General features: G+C 38.0%; 1 protein-coding gene across 2 annotated transcripts in view; it reads right to left on the bottom strand.

Annotated features, from left to right (window-relative positions):
• Positions 1–25,218, bottom strand: part of LOC131034008 (uncharacterized) — a 96,061-nt gene that overhangs the window by 21,145 nt on the left and 49,698 nt on the right. For both annotated transcript variants that reach the window (XM_057965336.2, XM_057965337.2), the window contains exon 4: positions 9,661–9,795. In XM_057965336.2, coding sequence (XP_057821319.2) covers positions 9,661–9,795 — 135 coding nt within the window. The remainder of the gene's footprint in view (positions 1–9,660; positions 9,796–25,218) is intronic.

The following is a 25,218-nucleotide window of genomic DNA, read 5'->3' on the forward strand; positions in this document are numbered from 1 at the left end:
ATTTATTTTTAAAACCAAAATGTTGTTTTTTTTAAACTAGGATTTTTATTTTTTTACACTAGGATTTAACAATTTGTGGTATGAAAAATGTTGTTTTGCTACAATTTGTTGCACTATTCATTAAATGTTCAAAATACAAATCATTCAATTCAGTTTTCATGTCGTTTAAATCTGATTTTGTTTTACTTTTTATATAAATATTTTGTTTTCTTACTAATATAGCACCAAGCGTACGTTGAGTTGTCATATCAGTTTGCAACATAAGTTAAATATTTTAAAACATATATTCAATTGAGTATAAAGCTTTGAGGACTCTCCCATCATAACCACCGAAGGATGAAGATACCTTAACTGGAATCCAGTTATGTTTCATCTTGTAATGTCCCCACTCGCAGATTGACCAAGTATATGTGCGTTAGCCTAGCTCTACATGGTCCCGAGGGCTAACGAAGGGTTTAAAGGGATCCTGGAGTGTTTTGGCCTAGTCATTTCCAGTTTGGGCCAAAACGAAGTTGATTTACTTAGTTTCAGGCATACTTACTATTTTTAGTAAGTCACCAGGACACAACGGGGGCTAGTTTTGGTGATTGGATTTGATACTCCTTGGCGAGAGCTTTCCGACGAGCTATCACTCACGCTATTCGGAGTCCGATTGCTAATATATTTTAATGCCTGAAGTTTTATTAAAGTAACATTTAATTTAATTGTAAAATATTGAAGTGTTACTTTAATATTTGTTCTATGGAGATATGTGTAAATCAAAGGGGCAACCAAGGGAGACATAAGTGAATATTTTAATATGTTTTATATTGAACATGTTTTATCCCACATTGCTTGAGTGAGTTGGGTCGCCCCTTGGAGAAAGAATAAAAGGGAGCTTTTGTGGCTTCATTGGGCAAGTGGAATATGAGAAGAATTTGGTGTGTGAGTTGCAGATCCGTTCTTGGCATTAGAGGACGTCTATCCTCTCTTGTGACATTCTAGACGTCATTCTCTTGGGGTTTGGCCTTTGGAATCCTTCGCTATCAGCTTCATTTACAGGCAGATTGGGTGCTTTTCCAGCTACAAGCAGCAGCATTATTTAGTTGCATTTCCAGCTACAGGCCGCGACACTATTCACGCGGGTACTATTCACGTGACACTATTCACGTGACACTATTCACGTGGGTACTATTCACGCGACACTATTCACGCGGGTACTATTCACGCGGCACTATTCACCTGGCACTATTCATGCAGCACTATTCATGTTACTGTAGTAGCAGAATTAGAAACTTTGATTGGAACATTATGTCAAAATGCTGGAGTATTTAGTGAGTTGAAAATAACCTGCTATGTATTTGATTTTTGTTAATTCTGGAAATAATATTATAACAGCAGTAGTTCAATTTCCAGCTTGCCTATTATTGTAAATTCTTTTTAGTTCATGTTATGTGGTTCCATACCTGTGCAAAGACTTAAAAACAAAAAAAAACATTGAAACATTAAACGGAGGAATAAGGAGTTGGCTGCAAACTGTTTGACTAAATTCCTATCAGCAGTGGGGTTAGTTTTTGGGCATTCTTGGGTGTCCATTACACATCTCTAGTAATTATGTAGTTGGTCACCCAAGAGAAATAAAAAGTTTACTGAATTCATTATGGCACTCCCCTTCAACAAACTACTGAAAACATCAGGCCTCTTGTAAAAATAGGGGAGAAAGGGCACTATTTAACCTCCATGCAATATCTGCCACTTCACACATTATATGCACCATAGGTTTCAACCCTTTAATGTAGCGTAAGTGAATTAGCAAGATCTGACATCGAGATCTAAATCAAAATCTCATCATCCTCACTAGGTGCTAAGCTATGTAGCTCAAATTGTACAACGGACGAATATCCATATGATCATGTTGTCGTATAGGACTTGTTTCTAACTGAAAAATGTTAGGAATTGTTTGAGTAGGCTCCTACAAATTGTGCATATGGCTCACAGAAGGATACTCCACAACATCAATAGAAGCCCACACAAAATTTAGTCACTCGTCAATATGCTAGGATGCTTCCTTAAATAACTCAACTGGGTAGGGGAAGAAAGTATAATTGTTTACCCAATATCAGCTTCCTAGTCACCTTCACTATCCCCGTCATCTATGGGCTCTTCTTCTTCAATGGAAGATTATTCAACTTGTGTTTTTTTCTTTTTTTTCAAGGTATAGCCAATCTTTACTTCCTCTCCCTTTCCATCCACTATCGAAATACCCAAAGACTTCCACCTAAATATAAATGGCCAAGTGGAGTCATTATCTAAATTTGGCTGAAACCTACCAGCTGCCAAAGATAGTACATATGTGTAAACTATATCCGAAAAAAGTTCTATAGCATGTTGTGCCATAGAATCCCTTATCCTTCAAGGGGAGTAATCCTTGGATTCTCATAAAAAATAGCTCTCCCCACTTGTAGATTTCCCCCTTGCTAACCCCAATCATATAATCAGTCATCCATACTGCACTCTAAAATCTACTTTTAATAAGATCTAAGATACATCACCATTCGTTCGTCGCTAAGTAATCCTTTTGCAAACCCTTATCCCCCTAATTCCATATATTTACCAATTCTTTACTCGTTAAATTATCTCCACATAACATTTGAACATCCATTTCTTTTTGTAACTTGCTAACATTATTGATGCGCTTTACTATTAAAAGCCCCATGCATAGAGCCCCAAACACTCAAGAGAAATTTGTGGGAGTGTATGTAATAGTGACTTCTATATCCATGTATTGTACTATTGACATTTTTTACTTATCATAATTGGACACCATATTCAACAGATATGGCTCTATATCATAGTGTGTCACATTCCCTTTTAAGAAATAGAGACACGGAGAAGACCTCCAACCTATTCCCATTTCCTGTAGGCCAAAAGATAAAGCAAGGGAAATAATTAATAATATAATTTAACATTGGGCCCATTTATTTCTAATTTAAGGGGCAACATTGATCCAGGCGGATATGCTCAAAATAGTTTCAAATTCCATGTGGCACCTCATAGAAGTAAATCAAGATTTGGTTGGTTAAAATGTGTGTTATGAGGTTCGAACTATGAACCTCCCATCTCCTATTCTTATGCACTGCCACCAGGCCATCCGCTTTCCTTGGGTTCTATTCTCGGCGGTTTCTATTTAACTTCTAGGCTAAGGATAGTTCATTTGCTAAAAAGGGAGTTGACCAATTTTAAACCACCGACCTCCACTCTTCACATTTTTCTCTCCACCAATGCAGTTGCGGGTATTTCCGATTTTTGGTTTTTGTTATATGATAAACCGTGAGTTTAGGGCTCCGGCCAAACCCGAGCCCTCCCCCATTTGCAAGGATAAACTAATTCAAACAAACCCAACTATTAATAATTTTAAAAACCAACCCGAGATTATATTGTTAGGGCTTGAGCCAATAATTTTAAGGGTTCAGTATAATTTTAAAAGATTAAGTGTTAAAATTGGGAGATATGAGTGATTGAACAATCATATGGTTTTAAACCATATTTGGCAAAATGTGTGTATAAAAAGGGGGGTATGTTGTGAGTTTGGGAGGAGGAAATTTGGTAGTGAATTGAGACTGGAGAAGTGTGAGAGAAATTATTTTGGAGAGTTTGATAGTGAATGGTTCGTCTCTGTGCATTGGGAGCTTGAATTTGAGCTTGTTGTACGTGGGAGGAGGACTTTTGTAATTCGTTATTGACCAAGGAGACATAAGGAGTCTTTGTAACCATTGAGGTGCTTTGCAACCATTTTCTGGAACTGAAACAAGGATCGACCACTCCATTGGAGGGACCCGGAGACGTAGCCAATTGGTGAACTCCATTATCAACTTGTGTTTTGTCTTCAATCTTCTTTCTCTCTTCTGTTCAATCTATCATTATTTGATTATTATGTTTATTTAAGCAATTTGATTGTAATTTTAAGACCTTCATTTAATCATTGCAAAAGTTAACATCTCACATGCAACAGTCATAGATCCTAACATCAGATCAAACATAATAATTAATTATTAAAATAATATAAAAAGTTTTCTAAACACTAATATTAAATTAAAAAGTATTGTTAAATACTTAAAATAAAAAAAATTTTAAAAAACTTGAGGAAATTAGACTGATGGACCAATTTTGGAAAACTACATAAAGGATGAGCTTGTTTTAACTTGTACATCATATATTCTCTCCATTTTGTAATCCAGCTTTTCAGGAATTTGATCATTGTGTTTAATTTCACAACTAAAGACGAAAACTTTTGGTTGAATGGAGATCTTGGAGGATGGATCTCTTGGATTTCTACTCTCAGATTTGAGAACAAAAGCCCTAATCTCCATCATTGGCAATTCCATCAGGGATAGCATGTGTGCTGATTTTGGTGATTTTTAGATTTGGAGCGATTGGATTTGCAAGCAAATTTGTTGTTTGTGATTTTGGAGGGTCTCATGCATAGATGAACTACTCGCCACTCGGCAAAACTCGGCAAAACTCACCAAGGCCTGAAAAAAAAAATTCAAGAAAAACTCAGAAAAAAAAACTCGACAACTTAAAAACATGCTTAAATTCAATTAAAAATGCATTTTTTTTCCAAAACTTAATAAGAAGATGCATCCAATGAGTCAATAAATGAGAACACAAAAGAAACAAGTTGATTCTAGATATATTTAAATGCAAAGTGTCTAACAAAATTGCATCCTCATGAGGAATGTTGATGGCTGGAAGCCTAGAAGCAAAATAGTAAATAGTTTTTGTAAAACCAAAAGTAAATACATCATTACAATTACAACTTCCTCTTCCCAACTCTAGCGAAAACGAGGGGAGAGGTAGAACTAGAGGGTCTAGTCCTAGAAGTCTACAGTGGGCGTGACTGTGCCTCCTCGCTCAGTATGGCTGGCTCGTCCTCCATCCTAGATGAAGCTATGTCTCCACCTGCTTTTGGCACTGGCAATGACTCCTCATCCTCATCCTCTTCATCCTCAATGTCATCCAGTGTGAAACCAAATCCACCCCCCTCCTCCTCCATAGCCTGCCTCTCCAAATCAGTGATGTCATCCTCGAAAAACAATGGAGGTTGCTCCTGTGATGTCCAATCACTGTAAGGAACTATATCATCCAAGTCAATTGGACCACCTTCTACTTCCTCTACCTTCCTTACGCACAATCGAAGATTATATTGCACAAAGACAAGGTCATTGAGGCGTTTTTGCACTAACTTGCTCCTTTTGTTCGTGTGGATTGCTTCAAACAAGCTCCAATTGTGCTCACAATTGGATGAACTACAAGGCTGACATAAGATTTTGAGGGCAAATTTTTTGAGATGTGGGGTATTTCCAACCCAACTTTGCACCAAGCATCTGCAAATTAAAATTAGGTTGAGAGTAGCACCCCTCACCGGGGTTTGAGGGTGAGAAAGAGAGGGGTAGAGAGATAGGTCTAGATCTTGGGGGAGAGAGGAGAGAGTGAGGAGGAGTGTGGTAGAGAGGGGGATAGAGGAAGAGTGATAGGGACATAGATAGGTCTAAAATTCGGGGCAGATAAAGTGAGTGAGATAGAGAGAGTGAGAGAATGTTGATAGGAGCATACTGATTACTGAAATTTGACTGTCTGAAAAATTAAAAGATCTTCTAAAACCTAGAATTTGCATTATAACTCCTATAGATCTGAAACCACTCTCAAACATTCTGCCAATATATAAATGAAATATAACTTAAAGTATAAGCCACTTATACTTGACATTTAATGTATATATTCTGATGAAGAGAATGAAACTGACCTGAAAAAACAAAAATAGATAATTTTTTGACGTGTTTGGGCCTCTTTTTTTAGTGTACCTGAGTTTTTGCAAAAAACTCGGCGAGTACTCGACGAGCTTTTTGCAAAAACTCGGGCAAGTTTTTCAGCAAGTAAAAGTCAGAAAAACTCGTCGAGTACTCTGCAAGTTTGCCAACTATGGTCTCATGTGCTGATTTTCAGAGTTTTCAGTGTTTGTTTGCTAATCAACACCACTTCATGCTCGATCTAGTGTGCCACATTGAGGGGAAGTTGCTAGCATTATCAACTTCTAATTTCAGTGGCTTTTGAACATAATTTGCATGGTAGTCATCACAATTAGGAAAATTAGTTTTCCACAATCCATAATCATTATTGTAGTTGTTTCTGGATTAGACTCTGTATGTTTTTTAAATTTTTTGAACATAATTTGCATGGTAATCATCACAATTGTTGCTGAAATTAGGGACCAGTATTCCAAGGAGGATTTGCACCATCTTCTTACGGCAGCTAGCAATCATTTATTGCTGCATTCGGCAGATCCAACCATTTTTGTGGGTGTAGCATTCGAAAGGGCAGCTACATCAACACTAATTGCATGTTATTCAATAAGCCACCATTTTAGACAAGTTCTGCACTATTTTTGGAGGGCAATTGTGCAACTTATCACTGCAACCTGCATTTTCTGTAATTTATTTTGGAGCACCATCATTGTGGAGGTTAGATCTTGCAACATTAATTGTTGTTTCAATCATTCCTAACCACCCACCTTGCTGCTACAACTTGGGGGCATTTGAACCACAGCTAATGCTGTGATCTGAAAGACTTAGGTCATTGTTTTAAGTCTGCAAATTGTTTCCAGCTGCTACAATTGAATAAAATTCATTTTTTAGGGTTTCCAATGGCTGTTATAATTATACCTGAGTATATTTGGCAACCTAGGGTTTTATACTTGTCATATCAGAAATAATTCTAGATGTATTCTGACACAAACTAATCAGATTCTTAGTTCATGTAGCATTAAAGTTGTTTATCAGCATTGAGAGGGTTCAAAACTAATCTTTGAAGTTTCATATTTGATTTACAAGGGATTTGGAATATTGTGTTAGTGTTGATCAGCTAGGGTTTGGCATCCACACTTCGCATTTGATAATTTGTTTCAGTTTGCACATGTTTGAGAAATCACCTATTTTTCAAGGTTGTCCAATTGGCACATTACATAGTGTGTGGGAATGACAAAGTGGAAAAATTATCATATGGCACAGCCATGTCAAATCCCTGCCCTCTAGCAAAGGTGGCTAACCCAACACAAATTTCTGCCTATCAGCGAAGTTGGCTTCAGTGAACAAGATCTCTGCCAAGTAAAATATATGGCTAAATCACTCATGGCATGTGCCTAAGGTGGTTGAACCATCTAACAATTCCACCTCACATCTAAAGCATGGTTCATGTCATATAAATCTCCAACCATCAACTGAAATCTTAGCATAAATGGTACAAAACTCTGCCTATACCTTAAGCACGTTTTGTTCTTCAGAAGGTGTCATATGTGTGAGCAGATTGTCGATGGTGGCCTACAATTGTTTTCCATGTGCAGGCTAGGATTTGGATCATATTGAGCTCAATCCTGTCCAATGGATCATCTAATCACTTCCCCTATCACTTCTTCAACTCAACACATCTCTTCATCCAATTTGTTGTAATGCTACAGAGTGGGACATCCCCCAGGCTTTGTTTCTGGATCAGAGTTAACTTTTTCAAGTAACAATCTACCCTGCTGGTGTGGATCAAATTATCCCTAGAGTGCTGTTAAACAAGGAGAAGTCTTGGCACTGCTTCTTTTTAAATTAACAACCTACCCTGCTGTTCTGGATTAAATTATCCCTGGAGTGGTGTTAACCAAGGAGAAATCTTGGCACTGACTTAATCCTCTGCAAAAGGTCTCACGGTGTATATAATGTTGTTTCAGTCAATACTATGCTTGATGTAGCCACCTACAGTTAACTAGTTTCCTTCTAGAAGTTACGCCTGCTCTTCCTTCTCCTCCTCTTCCTCCTCTTCCTCCTCCTCCTTTCTCCTATCCTCCTAGGCCTTCTTTCTTTTCTCCTCTTCTTTCTTCCATTTTTTTTTTCCTTCTTCCTTTTTTCTTCTTCCTCTGTTTCCTTTTCCCTTTCTCTCAATCCTCTTTGCTTCCCATCTTGTGGCTTCTTTCCTTTTTATCTAAAACTTTCTTTTGCTCAACTTCTTTGTCTAATTGTTCCTTTTTGTAGCATCTTTATCTGTGGTTTCATTTTGTAATGTCTGACGGGCCAAGAGGTTTACCACTTCCATCTCTTTTTATGAATTTTCTTTTTGCTCCTGTAGTTGGTTTTCTAATGCTACTGATATTTTTATTTGGGTCTTCTTCCTGTTTCATTCTTGCCAAAAGATTTTCATGGTCTACAGCCTATATGAGAGCTTTAGATCTTTTGTTTGGTCTAATTTTCTCTTCTGTTGTTGCTGCAAGGCTTTAATTTCTTCTTTGGACGATTTTTTCTCTCCAATCATCTGATAGATTGCTTCCTCCTTGATTCCAGCAATACATTCTTGTGCCTTCCTCCTTCCTTCATAATCTTCTATAAAATGACCCTAAAGGGATTGGGGTAGGGCGTCCAATATGTCTGATCAGGATAATCCACTAGTGGCATTAAGCTGGATCACCGTTTCTAAAATCCTTCTTTGCCTGTCCTATTAGTTGTATAATATTCATTTGCTCTTTTATTAACCCTTCCACACCTTTTCATCTCTTGAACTAGTATCTAAATAGGTTCACTCTCCACTCATGTGTCCTCTCATGATGAGAGATCCCCCCAATTCTTTTGCCACGCCTTCATATTCTGATTCTGAATATCCCGCCAGTACCCAGTGACTTCCTACTTCTGCACCTAGTTTTCTGTCTCTTTTTCATCGTGGGTGCAGTGGATCTCTTCTTTTTACTGCTACTCCTTTGGAACAGTACAACCCCAACTACCTCCATGGATGAGTTAGTTCATTTATCTATTGTTAAGAAATGAGTCTTGCAGGCCTATTTATTTAAAGTGAAAAAATGGTATCATAAGTAACATATATTTCCAAAGATTCCTCGGTATAGTAGACCCAATTAAATTGCTATTCTCCTAGCACATTTTTAAATGCTTTAAAAGAACCTTAAAAAATATAGACGTGCAATAGCATTTGATCAAAGTTCAAACTATGAAAGATTCATTGGAATGTTTTTAGATCTATAATAAAGGTACAAGGTTGTACAGATGCAACAGAATAAACTAATTGAGCATAATCTAGACATACGACATCTTTGTATACTCCAAGAACTGAAGAATCTCAAAGCTTGGGAAACTCAAGTGCTTAAGCGTAATTAGTGATGAACAATTGTGTCGGCTAATTTTAAATAATATGAGAGCTGTAACCTAGAACCCAAAATCAACTACTTGTGGAACAGAGTCCTTAACCAAAATTCCAACAAGGAGCATGGCAAAAAAACCCCACTTTTGAAGACTTGGAGACCCCATTCAAGGAGCAATTTTAAGACATGCATAGGGTAAGCACCCCACTTGCAAAAATAGAACCTAGAATCAATTACTTATGGACCAAATTCCTTAAAAGAAACACCAAACCAAGCACTTGCCAAGGAACCCCACTTTTGAAAAATTGAAGACCCCATTCAATAAAAAAATTGTCTGATCAGCAAACACTAGAACCAGGATTCAACATAGTGGAGCTACAGCTAAAATACTGAATACTTCTAGATTAACAGATACTAAGTGCTCTAGTGTAAAAAAGAATCACCTCATTAATATATGTCTACATATGCAAAGATTTCTGAGAAATTAAAAATCTTGCCTCTCTTGTCAAAGTTGACATTTTTGATTGATTTGCAAGTACTCGTGGTGCTTGATACAGAGTTTTGAAGAATAAGCCATCATTTCTTGAATATGAAGCAAGAATTCGAAATTCCTCAAAAATACGAGATTGTGCCTGAAAAACATTGGACAGACATGACAAAAATTTGATGAGAACGCGAACCTTGAAAAAATATCATATGCCCAAACATAATTGAGTTAAAAAACCTATAACTACGAATAACTTCATAGCATTAATAGGTCTCAGCCACAGCATTGTCTTCCTAACATTGAATTTAAGTGCAAACAAAATCTATGGCATATACTAAATGGGAATGATACACTCAAGAAAAAAGGAAAAGAAACAACATTGATAGAGTTCAGTCATGAAGCATACAAGCATGAAATTGGTAATGTTTTAAACCTAAGTCTAAAATATAAAGTCCGTTCCAAACATCAAAGTTGAGATAATCATAATTTCAATGGAGCGAGAAATTCATGCTCACTAATTATTCAGTTACCCCGTGATGTTATCTAACTGAATATGCATATATCCTACAGTATAATTCAATGGGCCTTGTAATGTACATCCATATAATTATCCCCAAACACTACAAATAATTCAGGACAATAAATAGGCATTCACAATATGTTCCCTCATGTTTGATAAACCCCATTTTTAGAACTGACTTGGGTAAGCTTATTCTGAGCAAGCTTTTCAATGGAAATTCCCACAGTAAAGCATATCTCTCTGCACAAATTTCCAATCCCATATAAGACTCGAGAATTGGCTAAAAGCATCAGTCCTATTTATAGAGCATTAAAAAAAAGAAAAAAAAAGTCAATACATTGGAACTTCAGCATCAAATGAAGTCACTCAGTCTGTTACTATAGCTAAAGAGAGATTGCATTGAGAAGATGGAAACTCAGAGAATTAACAGGAAATTTAAAGTCTCCATGTTTTCTCAATTACCTGTATGAGTTAAAATGTGACTTTTTGGCACATGTAAATTTTCTTTGTAGGGAATCTACAATCATTTGTTTATCAGATTAGAATATTTGCACTTAAGCCCTTTCTAATATTTGTTAACTTCCCAATTGTGACTACTAATCAGCATGCGGTGTTTGACAATTAGCTTTAGAACTTAAAAATCCAATCAAATAAATGCCTTTGAACTCATGGAATAAGTAAATGACAATCTTTATACCCTGTAATATATTTTCAAAATATTGAGAGAAGTGTCTTATGGCAATTTTCAGCCTCAAATTTCAAAATGATTCAACTCCTGGGAATGCCACTTTCATTGTTAACCCAATAAATCTTGTTTTACAACTCTCAACTTCAATTGTCAGTATTCTATTAGTTTTCCCTTTTTATGCATGAGCAAATACTAAAGACAACAAAAGGGATAGAAGATGCATTCTATTTTGGTAAGATAGCATGAAGTAGATTAAATTCTAATTTCTTCGATTTGGTATATTTAGTTATATGAGTTCATTTTGAAAAGGTTGTCGTAAAAGGGCAATGTAGAAATACTGAAATCATCATATTCTGGCAATTTATAGTTGTTTCCTGCTTCTTTTTGCTAAATTCCTTTCTGTTATATATCTATTTTAAGTGAGTAAATGCTGAATATATCTCCATATACCTCATAGTTGTAAAGAACATGTTTGATGCTTATGCATGTTATTACAGGACAATCTGATGTTGATCATGAAACCTGTCTGAAATACTTCTCAATGGTGGTGTTGGAAATAAGCCACACCCGGACCGACGATGGACTGGTCCAAGAGGGGCCAGTGGCTCAGTGGTAGAGCACTCCAGCAACGTATGGAAGGTCCTAGGTTCGAGTCCTAGCTGGTCCGTGTCTCAACATGGTATCAGAGCCAGGTCCAGGCTAGGAGCCCCAAGCACACGAGAGGTGTGGCTTAGGGGGGGGTGTTGGTGTTGGAAATAAGCCACACCTGGACCGACGATGGACAGGTCCAAGAGGGGCCAGTAGCTCAGTGGTACAGCACTCCAGCAGCGTATGGAAGGTCCTAGGTTCGAGTCCTAGCTGGTCCATGTCTCAACATGGTATCAGAGCCAAGTCTAGGCTAGGAGCCCCAAGCACACGAGAGGTGTGGCTTAAGGGGGGGTGTTGGTGTTGGAAATAAGTTACACCCGGACCGACGATGGACTGGTCCAAGAGAGGCCAGTAGCTCAGTGGTAGAGCACTCCAGCAGCGTATGGAAGGTCCTAGGTTCGAGTCCTAGCTGGTCCATGTCTCAACACTCGAGAACAATGCAAGAGTAGATAAATAAATGATACAATCAACTGAATACTGATGAGAAAGATACCAGGTAGCAGTGAAAACAGCATTCATTACGGAAACTAAAAAATGACTCACAAATTCCCAAATAATGAACGAGTTAACGAGTCTAAAACAAGGATGAATCAATAAAAGACTATAATATAAGGATTCTAAATCTGATACAAATGTTGGAAAAAGCCTCAGTAAAAGATACAAAGCAACAATACTGTATAAATGGAAAGCAAAAAGTGTTTTGAGGAAGTTTGAAGATTGTACCTACATCAAAGTATCATGCTATGTACCAAAGACAGTTAGACAAGGAATAGCAGCAGTACTTGACAAAAATAATGTTGAAGAAGAATAAGAGTCTAGGTTCAAAAGAGATAAACCTTCAACCGATAAGGATGGCAAAAAGGTAAAAACAAAAAAGACTGACATGTGTAAAGAGTTTTTAGCGGTCACTAAGATAGTGCTTTGGTGGTGCAGAAATTAGGAGAAATCAGACCCTAATTTTAGTGATTAATTCTGCCTGCTGGGTGCTAGAAAAGTCAGACCCAATTTTGTTTTTGTAACTTCTGTTTTAGGAACAGATTTTGTCCAAGTTTAGGCACTCTTCGTATTTTATTTGAGGTGCTGATTTAAGACATTTTTTACATGCTGCTGCTTCTTTCTGGGCAGACAGCAGTCATATACTTTTAGATTTCTGTTGGCCAACAGCAGCCATATATTATTAGTTTTCTGCTGGGCCAACAGCAGACATTTGTTTAAGAGTTTTATCTTCCTGCTTTACTGCTGGGCAGTTATTCTGTAAGATAGGCAACCAAAAATTAAGGTTTTTCTTTTGTACGTCGCCCAAGTTTGAGTCTATTTAATACCTGAGTACTATCTTTTGTACTATCTTTTAAAAAAATAACTGCAGACAGGAAATTCAGTATAACAAAAAATATACAGACAGCAAGTTATCTATTTCAGTATTTTTTTGGGTACTTTCAGCAGATTTTAGTTTACAAGTTAACATACTCAGGATTGTAGTTCTAATTAATGTTTCAATTAGACAATTTAGGTGAATTCCTTAAGTGCAGAATCTTCATAACATGGTCTTAAATTTTCAGATGGTATCAAAGCAAACAATCTGAAATCTTTTTAGGTTTCATGGATGGAAACAGCTGCTACCTATTAGAGGGAATTGTCAGATGTAGCCAAAATACAATGTCTATTGTTATGTTCAATAATATTGTTATCTGACTATGTATTAATTTGTTTGTCATTCTCAGGTAGATATAAGCATCGGTTGGTTGGCAGTTGTGTTCCTCTTGGCAACCATTGGGTCCTTTAAATATAGTGTGTATCATCAAGGGAAGTAGTATAATTTTAGTCGGATCAACTCCAATCCTTGTCTGATCATCCTGGGTCTTCTTCTGTAATAATTTCATGTGAATAAAGATACATTTTACTCCTATATCTGGTATGCATTGTCATCTTTACAATTAATTCATGTATTTAATTTATCAGATATAGCAGTAAACATTTGGCATTGATGCCTTAAAATAAGTCAGGTCAGATTTGAGAGATTCATGACCTTAGATCCCAATAAAGGTGAGAAGAGGCCACAAGGTGATTAAGACCAAGTGATCATGCGATCTTTAAGGATTGTAGAACAAAGAGGATGACGAAGAAGATTACAAGAAACATTCGAAGAAAATCTAGTTGCACAATTCCCAAATTGGAGCCAGTCCCGAAGCTGAAGTGTTAGCCGAAGCTGTAGTTGAGACGAGAGAAAAATTTCACTGAAGAACTATCAAAGGGAGATTGGGAAGAAATTGCCAGACACTTACCACTCCCTAACGAAACATACAAAGACCCTATCAACCAAGTAGAATAGTCGTTCATATAGACGACAACGGACAACAAAGAAGAAGAAAGAGACCCTCAACGTGAATTAACCAAAGCATTTGAGAATAACATACACACATCCAAGAACTATCTATCTCGGGAGAGGAATTGAGAATTGGAGGAACTAAACCACAAACCCCTGGACAAAGGGAGTGTAAGAATGGGTTTGAAGATATCCAAAGTGCAAGGGACATTGGAGGAGATCATGTAGAGGACTCATACGTGATCATGAGTGTAACGCAAACACCAGAATGTCGAGGTCAAGACAGTCCACCCAGGTCCAATGCACAAGGACACAATCAGGCAAGAAATACGGTGATACCCCTGACGAGTCCGAATGTGGAAAGACAAAAACTCCCAATATTCACAGGGAATGGGTCTACTTGGCTGATCATAACAAGAGGAAGGTCAAGACGGTGTATCATCTTGGCTTCCATGAAGGATCATTTGATTCCTCACATTGCTGAAAAGAAACAGAAGATGTTTGATGTCTTCACCACTCTATATCAAAATGTGAACATATCTCCTAAACAAGAAATTCAATGCCACATGCTTAAGTGACACAAACACAGTAGCCACCTACTTATGAAGATCACATAACTTCGTGATCAGCTTATAACAATAGGTTTAAGGTGGAGGAAGAAAAAAAGATGGTATCTATAGCCTTGGTGAATTCTCTCCATCCTAAAAACTATTTGTTCAAGGTGTTTGTGCTCCTTATATTGAGAAGCTTTGGGACAATTTCATCCAGAAGGAAAATCGATAGGAGATTGTTTCAAATAGAGTAGAAAAGAGACAAAACCTAGCCCTTAGTGGGGAGATGTGTTAAGAAGATAACAAAGGTGAAACCAAGAAAGGTCAAAAGGTCAAGGAGGCAGAATCAACTTCTTGGGACCGGGGAAAGAAAGACTCAAGTCACATGAGGTGTTTCAAGTGTCACATGATGGGCCACTATGCATCTTAGTGTCATGAGAAAAAGAAATCAAAGCAGCAGTAACAAGAGTTAGATCTTATGAGAATAATACTGTAGAAGTGATGTTATTGTCATTGTTAAGTTGAAATAAAAACGATTGTATCATTAATTATACTGATTCACCCCCCGTGCCACCTCTCAATATAATCATGGCTTTGTTGATGTTGTAACTATGGTCGGAATTCTTCTATAGCCGACATAGCCAATGTGATTGTCTAATTGGCCTAATGGTAATTATATAGTCGATTTTATATGCAATCTTCATGTCCACTTGTATAACTAATTTGCTTGTTATTGAATAAATATAATTATCAAAGGGGCCGACTTTTGGCAAAAGTCCGCCACCCCTCATTGAAGGGATAAGTTGCTTTATGTGAAGTCATGTCTCCTTGAAGGGAGCCGACTCTTGGAGAATAACATCTATCGGTGGATATATATGAAGACCTTGTCTTCCCTCATTGGTATTGATATCACATTCAACCAGCAGATCAGCATCCATACGCAGCAGATCAAATTCATTTGTGACAAGACCGAATTCTGTGACAGTCCGAACTCATACAGTGGCAGATCATATTCATTCTGTGCAGATCGAACATCCTACTGCTTAGCGAAGTCTTCCTACAGCAATTCGGATCATTACATCAGAAGATTGCACAGTTAGGATATTCTGGTGAAGTTTGAATTTCACATTCAGATTGATGTGTTCATATAGCTTCAAGGAGTGAAGCTATCTAGTAATATCATATCCAGATTTGATAAATATAATCAGAATTTTGTTGCTGGGTTTTTCACCTTCAAGAGGAAGGTTTTCCCAGGGTATTTTGGTGTTCTCCTTGTTCATTGTGTTGATTTAGATTTTGCTATCATTCTGATCATAAAACTATCATGGTATCAGAGCGGGTTTGAATCGATCGTGACCAGATTGTCTGATAGCAGCGAAGCTCTCCCTCCTTCACCTTCAAGAAGCAATTTCCAGCATCAAAATGGTGTACGCGTTGAAGGTTGAAGATAGACTCGAAGGTGCTTCGAATTTCACTTCATGGAAGTTCAGAATTCTTGTTACTCTTGAGGAAAATGATCTTCTTCAGTTCGTGTAAGAAAAAGATCAGCCTGAACCTGAAGATCAAGAAGAGAAACTTCAGTTCAAGAAGAATGTTGTCAAAGCAAAGAAGATCCTGATTGACTTCGTGAAGGATCACCTAGTGCCCATCATTTCCAAGATGTCAAATGCAAGAGACATGTTCAGAACCTTGGAAGGGACGTATGAGATCAACAACACAAGCAAGGCACTTGCATTGAGGCAACAACTTCATCAAGTCAAGATGGTGGAGAGAGAATCATTCATATACTTCTTCATGAAGATTTTAGAATTGAAAGATCAGCTAAGCGCCATTGGAGATGAAGTTGTGGACAAGGATCTTGTCATGCTAGCATCGAATGGCCTTCGTCATTCTTGGGATCCATTTATTCAAGGTATAAGTGGGAGATCCAAAATCCCTAAGTTCGATCGTCTTCGTGTTGACTGCATCCAACAAGAATCAAGGTTGGCTGCAAGGGGAATTGTCAAAAGTTCTCAAAATGAAGACACTCGTGTTCTTGCCACCCAATCTACTAGAAGAAAGGAAGAAATTGGAAGAAAAGCAACTTCAAGAGGAATAAAGATCAAAGGTCGGGCTTTGCACCTGATTCAAAGAAGAAGAAGAAAGATCTCTCCCACACCCAATGCTTTAGATGTGACAAGTTTGGTCACTTCACAAGAGATTGTTTGACAAGGCCTAAGCAACAAGAGGCAAACATTAATGAAGTCTCTACTCAAAAGGAAGTTGAAGAGAACTCTAATGGATTCCTCTTCATATCTGCCTTATCAAGTAATGTTCCCACGGATAGTGACACTTGGCTAATTGATAGTGGGGCCTCTTGACACATCACAGGCTATCGAGAAAATCTTTCCGATTTGGTGGAAAGGGAGTCTAACCTTCAAGTAATCATTGAAAATGATGCATGCTATTCGGTGAAAGGATTTGGTGCTACATCACTCAATCTAGAATCTGGAATTTCTCTTCATCTAAGTGATGTTCTATTCGTACCAGGAATCAAGAGGAATCTAATATCTATTTCAGCCTTGGAGGATAAAGGTTATCAAGTAGTATTTTCAGAAGGGAGAGTTCTTGCATTGTGAAAGAACTCCAGCATCAAGACTGCTCGTGTGATTGGGAATCGATATGAGAGTTTGTACAAGCTTTCCACTCGTTCAGTTCAAGCTCTTCTACATGACTCTTTCAATTCCAGCGAACTATGGCATAGAAGACTTGGACATCTACATTTCAGGGCTCTTCCATCATTGGAGAAGATGGTGAAAGGTATTCCTAAACTTAGTCATGTTCATTATAATACATGTAAAGGTTGTGCTATGGGTAAAAACACTAAAAGTCCATTTCATAGTAGTGAAAGTAGGTCTAAAGAAATTCTAGATCTTGTACATTCTGATTTATGTGGGCCAATGTCAATGGCATCCCCAAATGGAATTTTGTATTATGTAACTTTCATAGATGACTACTGTAGGAAGACTTGGATTTATTTCTTAAGGTCTAAAGAGTCTGCTGAAGTCCTAGGTAGATTTAAAGAGTTTAAGGCTCAAGTAGAAAACTTATCTGGAAAAAGAATTAAAATTTTAAGATCTGATAATGGAGGTGAATACACCTTGGGTAGCTTTCGTGATTTCTGTATTGAGGCAAGGATCAAGAGGGAGTTTTGTGTCCCTTACAACCCTCAACAAAATGGGGTTGTAGAAAGAAGGAACGGATCTATTGTTGAAGCTGCAAAAGCCATGATCCATGATCAAGACCTTCCATCCTTTCTTTGGGAAAGAAGCTTCTAGAACAGCAGTGTATGTTCAAAATAGATGTCCTCATCGGATATTGCAGAATATGACTCCAGAAGAAGCCTTTTCAAGGATTAAGCCTGATGTTAGTCACTTGAGGATCTTTGCGTGTCCAGTATATGTCCATATACCCAAAGACAAAAGGACCAAGTTGGAACCTTCTGGCAAGAGAGGAATATTTGTGGGCTACAGTGAAACCTCTAAAGCCTACCGAATTTAGATTCCAGGTCAGAAACAGATAGAAGTGAGCAGAGATGTTACATTTAAGGAAGATGTTAAATTCAGAAAATCCAAAGGTTCATGCATGAAGATAGATGATGAAGATCATGAGACTACTCAAGACATGAATGTTGATCATGCTCCTGAGATTTAGAGGGAGTCTATAGAACCTAAAGTGAATAATGATCCAGTTGAGCCTTTGAATGCTACTGATGGGCCTACAAATATTGTTGTGAACCAAAAGAGACCTCTTTGAGCAAGGAACACTATGCAGGAGGCAGAAAAGTTCGCAGCTACTAGAGGCATATTCAAAGAAAGTAAAAACCACAGAGATTCTGTAGCTATGTTGCATTGATGTGTAATCTTATTGAGACTGAACCTTCCAGTGTTGAGAAAGCCTCAAAATAGCAAGTATGGAAAGATGCAATGGATGAAGAATATCAATCCATTATTAAGAATAACGTTTGGGATATTGTTCCTAGACCTGAGGGGAAGTCGGTTGTATCTTCTAAATGGCTATACAAGATTAAGTATGCAGCTGATAGGAGCATTGAAAAGTACAAGGCTAGATTTGTGGCTCGTGGTTTCCCTCAGAAAGAAGGAATAGACTATGAGGAAACATTTGATCCTGTTGCTCGATATACTTGCATCAAGACCATCATTGCCATTGCAGCAGCTAAGGGATGGAAGCTACATCAGATAGACGTCAAGACAGCTTTTCTCAATGGTGTAATTGAAGAAGAGGTCTACATTGAGCAACCTGAAGGCTTCGTGATTCATGGGAAAGAGTCTCATGTATGCAAATTGAAGAAAGCATTATATGGCCTTAAGTAGGCTCCTCTTGTATGGTATGAAAGAATTGACAGATACTTGGTGAGTTTAGGATTCTGCAAGAATGATGTTGATCTGAATCTTTACTTCAAGGTATTCAATGGTGAAGTTTTGATCTTGGTTCTATATGTAGATGACTTGTTTCTTACTGGGGGAAGATCATCTCATCATTAGATGCAAGGAGTTGACTTCAGAATTTGAGATGGACCTAGGACTCGTGCATTTATTTCTAGGTTTGGAAGTGTGGCAAAGGTCTAATGAGATTATCCTAAGTCAAGGAAAATACACCGTTGACATCTTGAAGAGACTTGGAATGTTAGATTGCAAGTCCATGTCCACACCAATGGAAACTAACTTGAAGAAATTGAGGGAATCTGCAGCTAGTTCAGATCTTGTGGATCCTACTATGTATAGGCAGTTGATTGGATTCTTGATGTATCTAGTTAACACTAGACCGGATATTTGCTATGCAGTGAGTGCACTTAGTCAGTTCATGTGTGAACCAAGGCAAATACATCTAGTTGCAGCCAAGCATATCTTGAGATACTTGTGTGGCACAGTTGGATATGGCTTGAAATACTCTTCCAGTGTGGATCTGAATCTGCATGGCTACTCTGATTCTAATTGGGCAGGGAGTGTGATTGATCGGAAGAGCACCTCTGGTTGTTGCTTCAGTTTGGGATCCGTTATGATCTCTTGGTGTAGCAGGAAGCAATCTTCAGTGGCACTGAGCACCGCAGAGGCAGAATACATTGCAACATGTGTGGCAACTCGCGAAGCAATGTGGCTTCAAAAGCTCCTTGCATGATTGTTTGGACAATCGTTGGAGCCTAAAATTATTCATTGTGATAACCAAAGCCGTGTGAAGCTATCTGTCAGTCGAGTATTCCATGACAGAACAAAACATGTTGAGATCCAATACCACTACATCAAAGATATGGTACAAAGGAATGTTGTTCAGTTGAAATACATTTGTACTGAGGAATAGACGATTGACATTCTCACCAAGCCCCTTGCCAAAGTGAATTTGTGCATTTTCGAGACAAGCTAAGAGTTGTGGGGAATGAAGCACTTGCTGAGAGGGAATCTCAGCAGCAGTGATTTCTTGAGATGTACTATAATGCATTCTTCTCTATGAGAGATGTTTGAGGTGCAGGCCCTTGTTAATGCATTCTTCTCTGTGAGAGAAGTTTGAGGTGCAAGCCCTTGTTAATGCATTCTTCTTCGTGAGAGAGAAGTTTGAGGTGAAAGCCCTTGTTCCACCCTCTGGGAGTAGCCACGGTGGATCCACCCTCTCGGAGTAGCCATGGTGGATGTCATGTGAGAGACTCCATGACTTAGCACTTGTGTTCATTCACCCTCTGGGAGTAGCCATGATGAACGTCATGATGAGATGACAACATCAGGTTGAGTGATTCCGTGATGGGCACTTGTGTTCATTTTTTTTTTCCATTCATGGGTGTAGCCATGATGGACCCACCCTCTGGGAGTAGCCATGGTGGATGTCACTATATGACTCGGATATCAAGAAGGATCGCTCCCTAGCTAAGAGGGAGTGTTGATGTTGTAGCTATGGTTGGAATTCTTCTATAGCCGACATAGCCAACGTGATTGTCTAATTGGCCTAATCGGCCTTAGACAATTATATAGTCAATTTTATATGCAATCTTCATGTCGACTTGTGTAACTAATTTGCTTGTTATTAAATAAATATAATTATCAAAGGGGCCGACTTTTGGCAAAAGTCCGCCATCCCTTATTGAAGGGATAAGTTGCTTTATGTGAAGTCGTGTCTCCTTGAAGGGAGCCGACTCTTGAAGAATAACATCTATTGGCGGATATATATGAAGACCTTATCTTCCCTCGTTGGTATTGATATCACATTCAATCAGCAGATCAGCATCCATATGTAGCAGATCGGTTTCGTTTGTGACAAGACCGAATTTTCTGCGACAGTCCGAACTCATTTAGTGGCAGATCATATTCATTCTGTGCAGATCGAACATCCTACTGCTTAGCGAAGTCTTCCTACAGCAATTCGGATCATTACATCAGAAGATTGCACAGTTAGGATATTCTAGTGAAGTTTGAATTTCACATTCAGATTGATGTGTTCATATAGCTTCAAGGAGTGAAGCAATCTTGTAATATCATATCCAGATTTGATAAATATAATCAGAATTTTGTTGCTGGGTTTTTCACCTTCAAAAGGAAGGTTTTCCGAGGATATTTTGGTGTTCTCCTTATTCATTGTATTGAATTATTTAATTGCTATCATTCCGATTATAAAACTAACAGGCTCATCACAAGCAAATTTTTCCTAATATCTTCTATGGCACTTGAAGGAATGTTCTATAAATATTAATGATATTGTTCATCATTCTTCAACATGGCACTAAAATCACCAACCCCATCCCAAGAGCCCAATATACAGCATTGGGGGCATCACAAAACTCTTCCGTAAGGCCATAGAAAAAGGAAATAGCAATAGAAAATCTTCCCTTTATATCCATGGTAATATTTTTTATAATTGTATGACTGGTAAATAGGCATACCTTCAGGAAAAAAAAATGAGTTCTATCTTGCCCTAGCCATTTGTTGAAATAGTTTCTTAAATTACTAGTTATTTTAGTCTCTTAGAGAAAAAGAATTTGATTATAGTTTCTACTCCTCAATCAGCAGCTTTGAAAGCCATCCATTTATGTCTCTAACATCCCTAACTTAAGGCTTCCACCTAAAATTAAGTCAGTATTTTTTTCTTCTTTGTCTATGCGCTAAGATTTTCTTTTGAACTTTTCCTTGTCATGGCTTTCTTTCCATAGTAGCCATTGTACCTGTATCTGGCAACAAATTCAGATTTTGTTTGATAACTGACTTTTCTGTTGTTGGCTATTCTCCACTTCCATCTGTTTATCTTTTGGATCTCTCCTTGTCTTGGAATTCTGCCCATGTTAACCATTGTACATATATAACTAGCAACAAATTTAGAGTTGGAATTGTAAACATCTTCACCATGTTGATGGCTTCTTCAAGAGCCATCTTTTCGTATTGTTGCCAGCTTCTCATGAGATAAAGTCTCACTAATAATAGATTATTATAGAACTTCAACATGTTCTTCCTGGTTCTCTTGTTTATGAAATTTATTCTAATCATCTTTGTTCTTCACCAATAACAGAGGATCTTCCTTGTAATTTTCTGATCTTCCTCTTCATAAATCTGTTCCTATGGGACATCCTATTCTTCTTGATGCTCCCACGATTCCTTTTCTTTAATATATTATTTTGATCTTGTTTGAATTTTACTTCTTTGAGGGTTTCTTTTCATGGGCTTTATCCTCAACATTTGTCACCAAATGATTCACCTAGATGCCTTGTTTTCCAGCAATTAAAGCACCAGAAGTGCAGGTATTTATAATCTATTTCCTTTCTCCAGGTTCCTTTTGAGGATCTGATCCTAAATGCTTCCAAAATTGGTTTTATGAGGTCCACAAATACACAATGTGTCATGCCCCTGCCCTGAAAGAAGAATGGAAAGGGAATCTGTTGTCTTAATTTTTGAATTTTCAAAAATTGACAAACCCTACAAAATTTTGCTTAGAATTCGTAATTTTCATCTCTAATGCATGTTTTATGAGGTTCAAAACTCGTATTCGTTTGTGTCTTAATGTTAGTGGGTATTCTAATCGTCATTGCCTAATCTTTGGTTACTTTTGGATGGCTTTTTCCTTCCTTTTTGTGCAATTTCGGGCCTTAAAAACCAAATTGCAAGTAAAGGGGAACTTTTAATTCTATTGCAAGTAATATCACTTTACTTGCAATCAGGTCTCTAAGACCCAATTACAAGTAAGTTCATCTAATAGTTGTAATTGGGCCTTAAGTACCCGATTGCAAGTTATTTTTATTATTTTCTTTCCTTAGTTTGTAAATCACTTACTGTTGCTTGTAATCGGGTGTTTGAACCCCGATTACAAGTATGTCTTGCGAACCCCAAAGTGGGTGTATTTCACGCATGCATTAAGCCTTCTAAAACCCGATCCGACTCTCCTTGCATTCCTTTCATGTTGCGATTAAGAAGGGTTCCAGTTTTTGTTGCATTTGTGTTGTGTTTGGATTGTAATAGGAGTGCTCTTCTTCGGTAGCATATATAAATCTTTGAGAGAAGTTTTGAGCTTCATTTAACTCCGTTTGAAGTTGCATTTCCATTTTGGATGAGTTTTTCAAGCTTTTTCTTCTCCGTTTTCAGGTATGGCTCTTTCAAGTGTTCGCTTCTTCTCCTTTGGGCATTCATTTTGTTTGTTTTTGCTTTGTGTTATTGCATCTTCCTCTGCACGTTTTGTGCTTTGTGCGTTGGGCTTTTAATAACCCGACCTTGCGTGTATCCTTCCCCTTCGGCAAGTGTTTCCGTTTATGCTTGAGTCTTTGTTATTTATCCCCAAGTGTGTTCGGAGAATTATTTCCATTGCTTTTCATTGTGGGCCATCGTTTTCGCTTGCATTTCATAGTTTCCACGCTTGCAATCGGGCCTCCAAAACCCAATTGTAAGCTCACTATTTACATAATCTCGTTCACTTCCATTCAGGTCTCCAAGACCCGATTGCAAGTAAAAGACTTGGCATCTTTCCCATTTTGCACATTTCAATTATGCAAGCCATTCATTTGCAATCGGCCTCTTCAGACCCGACTGCAAGTCTTCATTAATCATGCTATACCTTCCATACTTGCATTCGCGTCTCCAAGACCCGACTGCAACTTCATTTGCCCTTTTCCTTTCCATTTGCAATCACACTTACTTGCAATCGGATCCTAGAGATCCGATTGCAAGCTATCTTTTATCCATCTCACAAGTTTGCATACTTGCATTCAGGTCTCCAAGACCCAATTGCAAGTAAAGGTTTCATCATCTCTTTCATTTGTGCTCTTCCACTTGCACTTTCCAAGCTCGCTATCCACTTGCTCCACTTGCAGTCCACCACTTGAGATCCGAAATTCTGCTCATCGCTATCACATTACCCATTTCAAGTTTCTCCATTCTTTTCCACTTTCTTCATAAATACCATGATAGGTCTAAAGCGGGCATTGTTTTTTCAAGCTCTTTCATTTATGGAAGATATCATGGCTTCTCCAATAGCATGTGAAGACGTCTTAACTCTTTGAAGTTTTCATCGCAGTGTTGCAGATTCTTGTTCAATGACAGAGGAGCCAGCATCTCCATCCAACAAGAAGATGAAATACAAGTATGACAACTATCAGAATTAAATTTCTCCTTCTCAAGTTTGCTCTCCTGTCGATGAAATCTGAGTTTCCTGAAAGAGCAAAAGGATCACCAAGTCATAGCATGTAGTTGCTCTTAAATAGTCATATCCACCCGGTTTCCACTTTCCTAGTGGCTACCTTGGAACCAGAATTTGTTTTGCCTGTGTTGCTCATTTTGACAAAGGGTCTGGGACAATCAAGGATGATGATGGTAATATTATCATCAGATTGGACGCAAAAACCATCAATAAGATCTTCAAGGTTCCTGCAGCTCCAATATATGCAGATATTTCCATGAAGAATGCCCTTGATCGTTGCAAACAGAAAAGATCAGATTGCATAAGGCATATCAACTCTAAATGGCTTAAGACTCCTAGAACCTGTTTTTCTAGATGGCCTAAGTTGTATCGGTCTGATTTCATTGAGGAAATCAGTAATATGATCACAATTCTGAGCAGGATAATGGGGTTAAAACGGTCCAATGTATTTGAGATCTGGATGTACAAATACATTGTAGTCATGAGGAAAGGTCAGTCTCATATCTTCTGGGGTGAAGTCATCAATGATAACCTGTGTGAGCAGCTGTCACAAGTTTCAACCACCCTCACCTTCTACATGAATTCCTACTTAGTGTACATAGCAGCATCACTTAGACAATTTCGTGGTGTGTGAGCAGCTGTCACAAGTTTCAACCACCCTCACCTTCTACATGAATTCCTACTTAGTGTACATAGCAGCGTCACTTAGACAATTTCGTGGTCTTTCTACCAAAGGTGGCAGGTCGTTGGTACCGATATGGAAATATTATGAGCAACTCACTTTGAGACCTAGTAGGATTCATTACAGGAGGGTGCAGGATGCTTTCTTAGGTCACTTCATGTGCTTGTTTGATAAAACACTTAAGAAAAAGAGAGTGTCTGAGGAGCTTCGAAGAAGGTGAATGAGTATGGATGCTTGTTCCTTCAGTTCCCAACTTTCACTTACATGAGAGTTGGATGTTTTGTTGATAAGCCATATATGCTTCCAAGATATCCTACCGACAAGATCATCCTAATGGAGTTGGCTAGACAGCTAATGAAAGTTCATGCAGTCCAGTTAGCTCACCATAAGTTAGTCATCAACATATCTTCACATAATCCATTGCAGATTGGTTGGTATTACTTGATAACTTCAGCAAGAGCCAAGGCAATGGATACAAAACTTCAAGAAATCAAGT

This window comes from Cryptomeria japonica, chromosome 2 (genome assembly GCF_030272615.1).
Source record: "Cryptomeria japonica chromosome 2, Sugi_1.0, whole genome shotgun sequence".
NCBI classification, from domain to species: domain Eukaryota; kingdom Viridiplantae; phylum Streptophyta; class Pinopsida; order Cupressales; family Cupressaceae; genus Cryptomeria; species Cryptomeria japonica.